General features: G+C 40.2%; 1 protein-coding gene across 2 annotated transcripts; it reads right to left on the bottom strand.

Moving 5' to 3' along the window:
- Positions 1-457: 457 nt before the first annotated feature.
- Positions 458-13,149, bottom strand: NIF3L1 (NGG1 interacting factor 3 like 1; the record flags this gene model as incomplete). Of its 2 annotated transcripts, XM_084255491.1 has the most annotated exons (6): positions 12,510-13,149; positions 11,467-11,629; positions 9,138-9,264; positions 8,426-8,564; positions 5,989-6,072; positions 458-642 (listed from the first exon to the last, which is right to left on the bottom strand). In XM_084255491.1, exons 1-6 carry the CDS (start codon positions 12,943-12,945, stop codon positions 458-460), a joined length of 1,134 nt encoding a protein of 377 aa, XP_084111617.1. In that variant the 5' UTR covers positions 12,946-13,149. The 2 variants fall into 2 exon arrangements, with proteins under 2 accessions (XP_084111617.1, XP_084111618.1); XM_084255492.1 differs by lacking the exons at positions 458-642; positions 8,426-8,564 and having other exon boundaries at positions 6,010-6,072.
- Positions 13,150-13,969: the final 820 nt, after the last annotated feature.

Genomic DNA, 13,969 nt, shown 5'->3' with positions numbered 1-13,969 from the left:
AACTAACCAAAGAGCAGACACATCTAAATGACACAAATCCATCTATAATTAAGGAAAGGATTACTTGAGTTACTTCTCAAGAATGTTAATAAGTAAAGCAACTTTAATTGCTCTTTGCTATAGTTTATAAAGAATACATACTTTATATATCCTTAATTTATCCTTTATAATGAATATTTTTCTTTAGTGGTAGTTATATAGCTTTTACTTTATGAGCTATATTGAATATTTAGTGAAGCAGATTAACAAATAAGATGGTAACATGCATTCTTTGGTTGTGGAATCACTGGTTTATAACACTGTGTAAGTTTAGCTTTATGCCTGGACACCTGTATATACGACACTGTGGTCATAATGTGCAGTCCAAGACATTCAGAAAGATGCCAGTGCCACTGGTTAACATTCAAGTTGGGAGCCAATTATTTTGTAGTGTGTGTCATCCTTGTTCTTGTATGCATTATACCACATGAAGAGGGTCCCTGTCTGTTTCCGACAGGATAATATCAACCTTATTCTCCAAGTGAGCACCCAGCATATCTCGAAGATCAGAAAGAAAGCCTCGTTCAGTGTTACTGTGTTCACAGAGGATGACGTTTATCCCTTGGGAAGCAGCATCCAGAACATCATGATGGGACATCTCACCTGGCATGAAAAGAAATAGAAAATACTTAAGTGTTCTGTTAGAATGGAATGTTGACCATAACAGCAGAAATAGCAAGTTTGTATTCTGTACGGAGCAAGTTTACTCAAGGTAAAACAACAGAGTTTTACTTATAAATCTAGAAAGTGATGTGCAGGTTTTTTACATATCCTCCAATTTAATAGGAAACAAAGACCATTCCACTGAGAATCCCCAATTCTTTCTCCTTGGCACTGACAATAAGTATCCAAACCCACATACCCAATTTCTTTTTTTTTTTTTTAAAGATTTATTTATTTATTTATTTATGCAAGCACTGGGTACAGTCAGAAGTGGGGGAGGGTGAGAGAATTCACCAGAGCCAGAGCAGGAAGCAGAGCAGGCAGAAGGACCTAAGTACACTGCTGAGGGGAGCAGCGGGCGGCAGGAGAGGTCTGCGCGCCATGTAGGACCCTCCTCCGGTGGCCGGGGAGCAGCTGGGGATCGAACCGGCACTGCAGAAGCCGCGGGCAGCTTCGCAACCCAGCGCTCAACCGCTGCGCCACCGGGGAGGCCCCACATACCCAATTTCTAATAATGCCAGAAACAGACCTATAGAAGCCCATTCAAACAATGTTTCCACAACAAAATAACTGGCCATTGTTAAGTAATGGGGCTTTCAGAAAGTCTCATATAAGTATTAAATAATATCCCTGGAGAAAATTTTAGGTATAATTTTTGGAAGACTACTGTATGCTTTGTGAGCACCAAGATTTAGCATCAACCCTAGTCTAATTCACAAGGTTAAAGTGAGCTTAAAGGTCATCTAGATGAAATATAAGGTAAGTTCCTTTGATTTAGGCAAAATTCCTACTGGAAGAGGATCTCTTATGAAAAGGTTTGGGAAAACTTAACTGGAAATATTTTTAAACACCATTTGTGACTGTGATGGCTTCTAACATAAGAGCAAAAATACACTGTGCACAATTTGGCTTGTTCATAAAAAGTATAATTTTGAAATATATCTAGAGACATAAAGGCATAAAAAATTAAGGATAAAAGATTTTTAGAAAAAAAATTTCCCGAGAAATTTTCAACTCTTCACCCTCCCAATATGTGTCACTTCAGGTCACTTTTATATTCAAGTCACTTTTAAAATATCTGAATCTGAATTTATAATATTGAAGGTAAAATAAAAGGAGTAAAAGACTCTTAGGTACCTGGTAAGAAGCCTTGCTTTAGGAAAAACAAGTCTGACTCCCCAGACTATGAGAATGCATTGGCTGGAAAAGGCATGAAAGTGGGGAAATCTCTGAAGACCCTACAATAATGGCCAAAGGCAAGGAAAGAAAAGTCTGGCCAGATGATAACAGTGAGAAAGAAAAGCAAACAACTTTCAAAGAGCAAGTTCCCCATCTGCTGCTGGTCTTTCCAGGATATTACCCTTAAAGACCTAATACCAAATCAAGCTCAAAGGGTGAGGAGAGCCAACAGTGGCCTACACTTGGTCCTTTGACTGCTGTTTCTCAACCATGAAGTTATATTCAAAGCTATGCCTCACAGATCAGTGATACCTAAAGTTAGCCTAGATATTTTGTATTTCCCCAAGAGAGAAGATAGAAGGGCATTTTAATATTTTGGAACTGCATGAATTTATCATCTACACTCGTTTTTAAAAAGTTATTTATGAGGAAACAGACACCCAAATTGGGAGCTATACCACAAAGGAAATGGTCTCCACTCTTTAAAATGTCAATACTCTGGGCCTCCCTGGTGACGCAGGGTTTAAAGACAATGCTATCAGGCGATAGCCACTGCAGGGAACTGACTCACAAGGCACAGCAGACCTCTTCTGCCTCATCTGCTGCTCCCCTCAGCAGTTCATTTCAGTAGATCTGCCTGTTCTGCTCCCCACTGTCTGGTGAATCCTCCCAACCCCTGCACCTCTAGCTTACACCCCAGTTCTTGTATGCATAAATAAATAAATCTTTTTTTAAAAAAAGTCAGTGGGGCCTCCCTGGTGGCGCAGCAGTTGAACGCTGGGTTGCAAAGCTGCCCACAGCCTCTGCAGCACTGGTTCAATCCCCGGCTGCTTCCCGGCCACCGGAGGAGGGTCCCACATGGCGCGCAGACCTCTCCTGCCGCCTGCTGTACACCTCAGCAGTGTACTTCAGTCCTTCTGCCTGCTCTGCTCCTTGCTCTGGCTCTGGTGAATTCTCTCACCCTCCCGCGCTTCTGACTGTACCCAGTGCTTATATAAATAAATCTTAAAAAAAATAAAGTCTCCTACTGATATTATTAAAAAAAAAAAAAAAAAGTCAGTGCTCTGAAGACAAAGCTGAGGAGGACATATTCCAGATGCAATATGTGATCGTGAACTGCATATAAACCAGAAAAGAAATGCTACAAATTATGACCAATCAGAAAAATACAGATATAGGGCCTCCCCAGTGGCGCAGCAGGTTGAGAGCCACGCTGTGAAGCTGTCCACAGCCTCTGCAGCACAGGTTCGATTCCTGGCTGGCCAGGGAGAAACCCACATGGCGTGGCAGACCTCTCCTGTCTCACCTGCTGCTCCCCTCAGCAGTGTCTTCGGTCCGTCTGCCTGTTCTGCTCTCCATTCTGTCTCTGGTGAATTCTCTCAACCTCCCGCGCCTCTGACTGTACCCTAGTTCTTGTATAAATAAATAAATCTTTTTTTAAAAAAAAAAGAAAAATATAGACTTATCAAGTATTTTAACAATTCTTAAATTTGGTCATTTTTCCATGGTCATAGACTGTCCTTATTTTTGGAGATATAAGCTGGTGTATTTAGGGGCAAGAGGTCTACAATTACAAAATAGTTTGGGGGGGGAGTACATAAATATATATGTATTTACATATGCACAAACATATGGTATCCACAGAGGGAGTAAGTTCCAAGACCTCTTCAGATGGTAAAATCTGAGGATGCTGAAGTTCCTTATATAAAATGGTGTTGTAGTCGCATATAACCTATGAACATCCTCTCATATACTTTAAATCATATCTAGATTACTTACAGTATCTAATACAATGTAAGCAGTTATATTATTTGGGGAATAATGACAAGGAAAATAAAGTCTGTACATGTTCAGTACATACACAACAACCAGAGGCCTGAAACTATACTGTGTGTTTCAATTCCAGGCTGGTTGAAGGAACCCAGAGCCAGGGCCATGGAAGTGATATGGAGTGCTGACTCTTGTGTGGAGGGGGAAGGAATACACAAGTGTGGTAAAACAAAACCATCAGTAATCCAGGGAAAGGGCATACAGGCATCCATTTTTGCAACTTTCTATAGATCTGAAATTCCTTCAAAAGTAAAATGTTACAATTAATTTTAAGTTAGTTACATACTATGCAGCAAAACAGTTACATTATATATTGAAAGTTTATTTTAATCTGATACAAGTTTGAGGATTAGGAAATATTTTACAACTTCAGAAGGATAAAAAACAAGTAATGGTCATGTACTTTTTCTTTTTTAAAAAATATTTTTTTTTATTTATGCATACAAGAACTGGGGTATAGCCCAGAGGCATGGGTGTGTGTGTGAGAGGATTCACCAGGGACAGAGAGGGGAGCAGAACAGGCAAATTTACTGAAATACACCGCTGTGGGGAGCAGTGGGAGAGACAAGAAAGGTCTGTTGTGCACTGTGGGTTAGCTCCTTGGCTGGGGAACGAACTCAGGCCACAGGGGCTCGCAATAACTTGCTAGCACTGAGACTTTAACCCCTGTGCCACCAGGGAGGCCCATCATGTACATTGTAATTGGTTCAGAGCAATTACATCAGAGGCTTGCTCGGAAGCTGCATCTCTGTATTTCTGGATGTGACTGTTTCAGGGCAGCACCCTCCTTAAATTGTTCTGCTAGATCAATAAAACGTGGGTGTAGGAAGCAGAAGAGGCATAGTAATGGAGAGGCACAAGTAGCCAAGGGAATGGTTAGAGTGTTAAAACCCTAGAGCCTGGTCCTAGAAATTGGAGAAGTAATCCTTAGCCCCCTGTCTCCTAACCCTGAGGAAGAGCAGAGGTAGACATGTAGTTGGCAGCATTGTATATACAAAGTACCATATAGCTCTGAGTAATAACTTAGACATGGAATTCTTTCAATAAAAATTCAACCTATAGTAATGCCTAGAAGGGGTTATCCTCCAGAATAGAGTGTGAAGTCTGGGAGCCAAAGAATCCCAGTCTAACAGGAATGCATGGCAGGCTAAGGACAAAGTCACAGGGATCCAAGGGGAAGATATGACCAGCAGTAGGAGCCAGACAGTCAGAAAAAGCTTCGCAGGGGAAGAATCTTTGAGTTTATTGCTAGAAGTACAAAGAAAGGGGTAAAGAAAAGTATTCTAGTGAGTGAAAATAGTGTAAGCAAAAGCTGCATGAAAGAGGATGAAATTTTCAGGTTTCACCAGGACAAGTGAAGGAAATCACTGAAGGTTCTTTTTAACAAGGATAGTATTACACAACACCATATTTGTACTTCTGAGATTTAATTTTAAGAGAGTGCAGAGAAAATTAAGATTAGAGGTTTGATGAAGCTCTTTAGGTAGAAGATGATACCTAGATAGAGGCAAACAGCTCTAGAGAGATCCTGGAGCTAGAACAGATGATTGACTTTATGATAAAGAAAGAGGATCCATTTTCTAGCTAAAGAGACAAGACAGAAAGTGTCCTATTAACTAAAAGATGAAATTTGTAAGAAATCATGCTTAGGAATTAAATTAAATCATGCTTAGGAATTAAATTAAATTAAGTTTTTTTTTTTTTTTAAATAGAGGCATGTTTTATTTATTTATTTGTTTGTTTGTTTATACATGCACTGGGCACAGTCAGAAGCGCGGGAGGGTGAGAGAATTCACCAGAGCCAAAGCGGGGAGCAGAGCAGGCAAAAGGACCGAAGTACACTGCTGAGGGGAGCAGCGGGCGGCAGGAGAGGTCTGCGCGCCATGTGGGACCCTCCTCCGGTGGCCAGGGAGCAGCCGGCGATCGAACTGGCGCCGCAGAGGCCGCGGGCAGCTTCGCAACCCAGCGCTCAACCGCTGCGCCACCAGGGAGGCCCTGGGCTTCAGTTTTTTAAAGAAAGCTAATAATAAATTGCTAAATGATTATTTTTCCCCTCCACCAAAAAAATGGTCTGTCTCCAATTCTGGTGCAGTTCCTGTTTAGTTCAGGTTCCAAAACCATTAGAGCCATCTATATGCCAGGTGTTATCCCAAATGTGCTATACTTCTAACTTGTGTAAAATAAACAACAGTTGGGAAGGGACACACACACACACACACTCACACCTCCTTCCCTCTGAGAAGGGGGGCTAGAAAAAAGACCCAAAGTTTGTCCTACCTGTGAGGTAAAGGTCGGCCTCTATCCCCTGCAGAACACTGCTTCCAGAACCAGCACACAAGGCCACGACTTTGACTTGGGACTCTTCAAGAAAGAGGAGATAGGAGACCAATACTTTAAATTTTGTACCAAGAATCCTAAATGTAATGCAGATTTCACTCCTGGTCTCATCACCAGTGTATGATTTTTTTTGCTCACTAAATTTTAAAAAAATAACAAAACACTTTCTTCATATAGGCAAGCAGATTACTCTCTGGTGTTGTGTAGCAACCAAAGCAGATTACTATTGCTCTGGATGTACACGGCTGTAACACAATCCCATATAAGGAGTTGCTGAACAGAGCTAATGGCACAGCTCTAGGATCCATCACAATGCTGTCAGGTAAAGTAACCTCCCCCAGTACCCAGGCAACAGGGAGAGGTTGGCAGGTACTATTTCTGTTCTTAGGTGAGGAAGCTGAAGACTGAAAGTGTTAAGAGAAATTCTATGAATGGATTTGACCCATTTTCTAATATAGTTATCCTTAAAGATAGATTCTCTGAAGAGTGAAATAACAAGAACTGTCAAGCCAAAATGCAATAAGTATTTAGCACTTAGATTTCTATTCTGTTTATATTTAATTTCCTTTAGTACTTAAAATTTCTAGAATGGACAATTCATTTATTGTGACTTCACTAATAGTACTTCAAATGAGGAGCTTTGGCGTTGGATCAGAGGTGAAATTCCACCACGTCATACATTTTCTTTGGAAACTAACTCTCATGAGTTGTTTGATTCAGCTATCGACTTTTGAATAAGGTATTCCTTTCTCTGAACCTCAATTTTTTTTTTTTTAATAGAGGCATGCTTTATTTATTTGTTTGCTTGTTTGTTTGTTTGTTTGTTTTTACATGCACTGGGTACAGTCAGAAGCGCGGGAGGGTGAGAGAATTCACCAGAGCCAGAGCGGGGAGCAGAGCAGGCAGAAGGTCCGAAGTACACTGCTGAGGGGAGCAGCGGGCGGCAGGAGAGGTCTGCACGCCATGTGGGACCCTCCTCTGGTGGCCGGGGAGCAGCCGGGGATCGAACCGGCGCCGCAGAGGCCGCGCGCAGTTTCGCAACCCAGCGCTCAACCGCTGCGCCACCGGGGAGGCCCTGAACCTCAATTTTTTTAAATCTATACAACAGGAGTAACAATATTGACCACATATCTATGCATAGCAGCTAGTATTTACTGTATTTAACGTGTGCCAGACACCATGCCTATCATATGGGTTATACTATCCATATGACATCATATGGATTATACTATCATATCGCTGAGTCAGGTTTTATTATTAATGCAGTTTTTACAGATGAGATAACCAGGACACAGAGAGGTTAAGTAACTTGTTATGGTTGTGCAGCAAATAAGACAGGTTAATTTGAACCTGAGGTGTTCAGAATCTATACTCATAACAATTAACACTCCACTCACTGCCTTTGCTTTGGAGACAAAATGCTTAGGACACTCAATTCAGTGTCAGGATCACTGTAAAAATCCAGCAAATGTTTTTCTCATTCCTTTTGTTCCCACAAGTACTAGAAAAAGCCAAAAGACAAGACAGTACTACAAGACTCAAACTGCAGTGGGTCACTGTACTTAGTAGTACCTCACTATAAAATATTGCCAGGATCATAAAAGGCCACACTGGCATTGTCATTGGGGCTATCATGGTTTCCAGCTCTCTTCCTAGCACACGTTAGGATTATACCTCCATGGTGTCCCGAGGTTGTATTAGCAATGTGACTCATTCTGGACAGTGAGCTGAACAGAGAAGTAGCATGCATCATTTCCAGGATAGAATGTTCAACTGATAGCTTAAAATACCCCAGTACTCTCCCTCTGCAATAGCAACCAGTCTAAAGTGAACAGACTTCCCATGCTGACTTGAGATGAACAGAGAGATGAATGAGATCTTGTTTGAGCCAATAAGATGTGTAGCTGTGGGGCCTCCCCAGTGGCGCAGCGGTTGAGCGCTGGGTTGCGAAGCTGCCCGCAGCCTCTGCAGCGCCGGTTCGATCCCCGGCTGCTCCCCGGCCACCGGAGGAGGGTCCCGCATGGCGCGCAGACCTCTCCTGCCGCCCGCTGCTCCCCTCAGCAGTGTACTTCGGTCCTTCTGCCTGCTCTGCTCCCCACTCTGGCTCTGGTGAATTCTCTCACCCTCCCGCGCTTCTGACTGTACCCAGTGCTTGTATAAATAAATAAATAAATCTTTAAAAAAAAAAAAAAAAAAAAAAAAAAGATGTGTAGCTGTGTACCACAGCATAATCTAGCCTACCTTTATGGATGAAGCAAACCAATCAGCTCTCATGAGCTGCTAATATGCCTATCACATATTTTAACACAACCAAGTCTTTCAACTTCTGCCCAATATTATCAGTAGAAATACTGAACAATAAAAGGAAGACATCTACCTAAGGTCCTCCCTGCTCCAAGAGCAAGGCGAACATGAGAGAGTTTTAGGTGCCTTTTGATTCGCTCAATCATGGATGCCAAGGTGACAGATTCATCCAGTGTGCATAACCGTCCCATTCCAGTATGCAGAAGCAGGGGCTGAAGAGATACAGAAGTTTAGAAACGGTCCATATTGAGTACAAGAAAACAAACCTATAGAACAAAGAGCAAATGCTGAGATCAATAAAACACGCACACTGTGAACTTTCTTACAGCAAGCTCCAAGCTAAAGTTTGGTGATGCAAACCTGACAAAACATTTCTCTGACTTCTGGAAGCTCAGAGTTTGCTGGGAAGGCAGCTGCTTAATTAAGTCACAATAAAGGCATTTAAATACAACATCGTGCTATTTTTAGGGGCACACAAAGGAATGACAAAATAAGTAAGTTGGGATTAGGAAAGGGGAGTATTTAGAGGAAGTAGAATCAAAGTTTTTACAAGGACTTGGATCTTGAAGGCCAAAAAGTATAGTGTTCAAGTGTAGTGTGGCAGGATAAGGATAGGGTAAATGTGGAAAGTCATTCAAAACTGAGAGAACATGTGCAAAGGGTATATTTCCTCATCATCATTTTTGTGCTTCCTTAGGTTAACAGTTAATAATTCATTGATATAACAATTTGCAAATTAACTTGCCCAACAAAAAATACACAGTAATATAACAGATGTTCATTACCTTCTCTAGTGACAGAATTTCAGTCTTCTGATAAAGCTGTGTGTTCTGGGAAAGGAATGCTACCACCTGAATCAAAGCCTGCTGACTACAATTCAGACTAATTCGTGTTTGTTCTTCATCATCAGTCCTAGTAAGAAAGTCATTTGATAAATATAAACAGAATGTATTTGAAATAATCCAGTGTATGTAAACCATCTGCAGTAGATTTGTATAGAATTTAGGATTTAATCCAAAACCAATCTATTTTGTAAAATAGTTTTCTCAAATTTTAGCATGCCTCAAAATCACTTATTAAAATGACTGAAACTTTGCCGTTCTAACAAATTCTAGATGATGCTAATATTGCTGGTACAGGGACCTCAATTTGAAACCACTGTTCAGAATCGTAGCTGTGTATCAGCAATCTCCTACTAGCTTCTTAAAATGACAGTTCTACAGACCCAGTGAAGCAAAATATCTATGAATGGGCTGAGGCAAACTGGATTTTTTTAAGCCCTAGACAAGTCAAATATTAAATCTCCTGGACAGATTCTAAGGCAAACCCCATTTTAATTACATAGATTTAGGATGAAGCCAAAAATGTGAATTTTCAGAAGCACCCATTAACAATGATGCAGGGGGTCCTTATGTCACCTTCTGAGAAGCAGTGGTCTAGAGCTTTTCCAAAAAGATTGGTATCAAGTAAGTGTTGTATATAACCATAAACTCTAATATAGTTATAGAATTTCAGAACTAATGGACACCACAAACAATAATCTGAAAGTGTAGATGTCAACACTGGAATCACCTGCAGAGCTCTGAAAAGGAAGAAAAATAAAGCCTGGATTCTGGTTAATGGTAAACCCATCTGTAAGATGGAAAAACTAGAATCAAACTAAATGCCTATCAGTTAAAAAAAAAAAGTTTATCAGGACTTCCTAGAGGGATGCTTAAAGAAAATACAGCACATCTTAATAAGAAACACTACACAGCAGTCATACCTTTTATACCTATACAAAGATATCTAAGTCATCTTTATTTATGTAAAAAAGGCAAAAACAGAATACAACTTAGGAAAACAATGGGAAAAAAATGATACATTTCTTCATGTCCCTACAGGCGTATGGATAGATACCCACTTCTCTAAAAATAAAGGAAAAGATAACCTGAGTTGCAGATACAGGGACAGAGCAGAAGGAACATGGAGGACTTTAGTAGTATTTTAATTTTTGAAGCTTTATTTGTATAATTTTCTTCCATTTTCAGTATTTACACAGTATTTCAACATAGTAAAACTAACCATGACAGGAATATACGCAAAGATATATAAGTAATTTTTCTTAGGATTCTTGAAACTTCCCAATACTATTCCAAGACATTTGCAATGATTTTACTATAGCATACGTCTATTTAAAAATGTTTATTAAAGAGTTATTTTTTGGTGTAGTCTGAGATTTCCCTTTTATTAATCTTTTACTTTTTTAAGCAATTATTAAGCCTCAGTTTTGTGAAATTTGTCTTTTATGTTGCTTCAACAGGTAGTAGGATAAATTAGCATAAAATAAAATATATAAAAGATTTGAATATTGGGCCTCCCCGGTGGCGCAGCGGTTGAGCGCTGGGTTGCGAAGCTGCCCGCGGCCTCTGCGGCGCCGGTTCGATCCCCGGCTGCTCCCCGGTCACCGGAGGAGGGTCCCACATGGCGCGCAGAGCTCTCCTGCCGCCCGCTGCTCCCCTCAGCAGTGTACTTCGGTCCTTCTGCCTGCTCTGCTCCCCACTCTGGCTCTGGTGAATTCTCTTATCCCCCCTCCCCCCCCCTCGCGCTTTTGACTGTACCCAGTGCTTGTATAAACAAACAAATAAATAATACATGCCTCTTTAAAAAAAAAAAAAAAAGATTTAAAAAAAAAGATTTGAATACCTTTGATCTAAATAACAAAATGAATGATCATAGAGGCAAATTAATATATTTTTCCTTTAAATTGCTTGGGGATCACTGGGTTGCTGGGAACTGATGAAAGTAAACCTGTTATCAGTATATCTGTAGGGTTTATTCATATAGCCTAAAGTAGAAACAATCTTTCAACATAACCAGGAGATCAGAAACACTCTATATGGAATGTGTGGTATATCCCTGCCCATATAAGAAATAATATATAGTACGCATCATGTTACTGTTTTGAAAAGATACCACAGTTCTCCTCAAGGACCTGTGTGCAAATGCGAAGTATGCTGCTTTGTAAACATGTCCATGGGAGGTTTGTTTTACTTGGCAATAGCCAGATTATAGTATTTCGAAGAAAGAACCTTAAAGATAAATTCACACAAGAAGGATAAAAATATATCGTACCTAGCAGAAAAAGAAGTGACAGAAACGTCTGCAATTGCTTTCACTGCAGAAATGACTTTGTTCAGGTCTTGGGTGTGGTTAACGCTGAATTCTACTCTATGAGTTCCCTCCGTTGGGTAGTTGGGAGCTCTGGATGGATGTATAGGCCTGGAGGTGCAAACTCCTAGGAAAAAAATTGTTGGGAAATGGAGTTTTTGTGGTTGTATTTTTAAGATTACATAGATAAACTATTATGGGTAAAACTTAAAAGACAGGAGTATTTTTTTAAAGATTCATTCTCATATGTATATATAGCATGCACACACACGTATACTTTACAGATACACCCAACAATCCCCACAATCTAGGGATTTAGTATGGACATACAAAATAACATTTATTTTCAGAATTACTTCCCAGGAGACTTAAATACCACAAAAACTTGGACAAGAAAGACTGACTCGTGGATTTTTAGATGTTATATAGAATTTTGACTACTTGCTACACTTACTCATGTAAACCATGATTCAGATTGCAAAAACTCAAAATCTACTTGACCACATTAATCCAGTGATAGCATCATAAAAGCTTCAGCCCCAAATGAGTGAGTAATCTGAAAAGACTTACTAAGAATAAAGGCAAAACATATGCTGAATTCCCTCACTGTGCTGGGCACAAGTAAGCATTCAATTAAAAAGGCATTCTATCCAATAAGCATGATGATGCTCACTGACAGATAAAGTATATTTTGGAGAGGTCTGAGCTTTCAATTCAACTGAACAAGCATTGCTGACATAGGTACTATGTCACATGAGGAATCATGAAGCTCAGTCCAGCAGTGAAGACTTCCTATGCTTTTTATCATTAAGGATAAAAATTTCATTTTTTCAAATATAATCTAAATGCCAGACCTCAGCAACATTACTTTTAAACTGCATTATATAAAATTAAACAATGCTGCTCTGTGCACCTATAGCAATTAAAACTCTATTGGAAAAACATTCTAAAATTTCAAAGCATTTGTAGAGAAAATAATAAACAAGAAAGAACAAGAGGCATCTCACCAAGCCCTTTAGCCAACCAGCTGTTGACTCCCTGGGGTGCAGCATCATAGGCTGTGTGAGGAGAGTAAATAGCGACTCTGTTCTCCAGAGCCTGGATCACCAAGCGCTCTTTCCAACTTTTCCAGGTTATGCGTTTCATGGGTCGGAAAATAGGTGGATGGTAGGAAAGAATAAGATCTGCTTTCTTTTGCAGTGCCTCCTTCATCACCTCCTCAGTCAGGTCATTTGTCAGGAAGAGTGTGTTTACAGTGTGTGGTGGGCTTGGTTCCACCAGCAATCCAACATTGTCCCAACTCTCAGCAAATGAGAGGGATGCAAAGTCATTCAAAGAAGAAAGAAGAGACTTCAAATCCATGAAGGAATGGGAAGAATTGCAGATTGTGGAACGGACAAACTGGACTTTAGTGGGGACCAGGCGAACATGAGATGACAACATTCGGAAGTCAGGTCAAACTGAGGATCTGATGTTAAGACACAAAAAATGGTACACAAGTAGAATTTAGGCCAGGACCTCTGAGGCAGCAAAGCATACAGGGAAAATAGCTGTCATACAAACACAGGATCTGCCACTTACCAGCACAAGTTATCTCAGTTGTCATTTAACCAACCTGAGCTTTACTCTCATGTACAACTTGAAGATACTATAACCTTCTTCATAGGCCATCCTGAGGAGCAACTGGATTAACACGTGAGTCACCTAGCACAAGCCTTGTACATCCCTCCTCCACACCTCCCTGACCCCGTTCATGTGCTCCTCACCTGTGTTTCCACCACTCTCTTCCCTTTTCCATTTCTTTAATATTAGTCTTAAAGTCTCTTCACTTCCTAAATAAAGTGTTTCATAACAAATCTTCCTTTTCAGTGTTTCCTCCCTCATGCCTCCTACCCCTTCCCTGTATTCTTGTAATGTTATGTTCCTATTTGTCTGTCTCGCCCAGTCTGCTAAAGCTACAGAGAAAAGGAACTATCTTTTATGTGTCTCAGTATGACCAAAGTAAGCCAGCACTAAATGGCTACTGCACAGACCGACCAGCCCCTTGCTCCCATCATGGCAAAATTTGCAGTTAGGTTGGTATATATACATTGGCATTAAAAAGTGCCTCATAAAAAAATTCTTTATCAGTAGCCAGAATTATGAAACAAAAAGGTATGTTAAAATAAAAGAAACCAGCCTTGAAAATTTTAACCAGCTTCATCATACAAAGTTTTAAATTAAGCTTACTTTGGATATGAGCGATTTCTACACAAGCAAAATGCAGCTCTCATCCCAAGTCTGTCCATATGTGTCTATGCCATCGCTGTCTCTTTTGTTTTTCTTTCTCCCTTTCCCAATAAATGTCCTTTTAAAATGTAAAAATAAAAAAAAATGTAGTTTACTTTGCAAGACTAATTTAACCAGGGTTATTTCTGGCTTATGCCTCTGCAAATCATACAAAAAAATTCAGAATGTTTCCCAAAAT

The sequence above is a fragment of the Talpa europaea genome (genome assembly GCF_964194135.1).
Source record: "Talpa europaea genome assembly, chromosome: 1".
Lineage (NCBI taxonomy): Eukaryota > Metazoa > Chordata > Mammalia > Eulipotyphla > Talpidae > Talpa > Talpa europaea.
The sequence above is the reverse complement of the archived record's forward strand: the minus strand, read 5'-3'. Positions and strand labels throughout refer to the sequence as shown.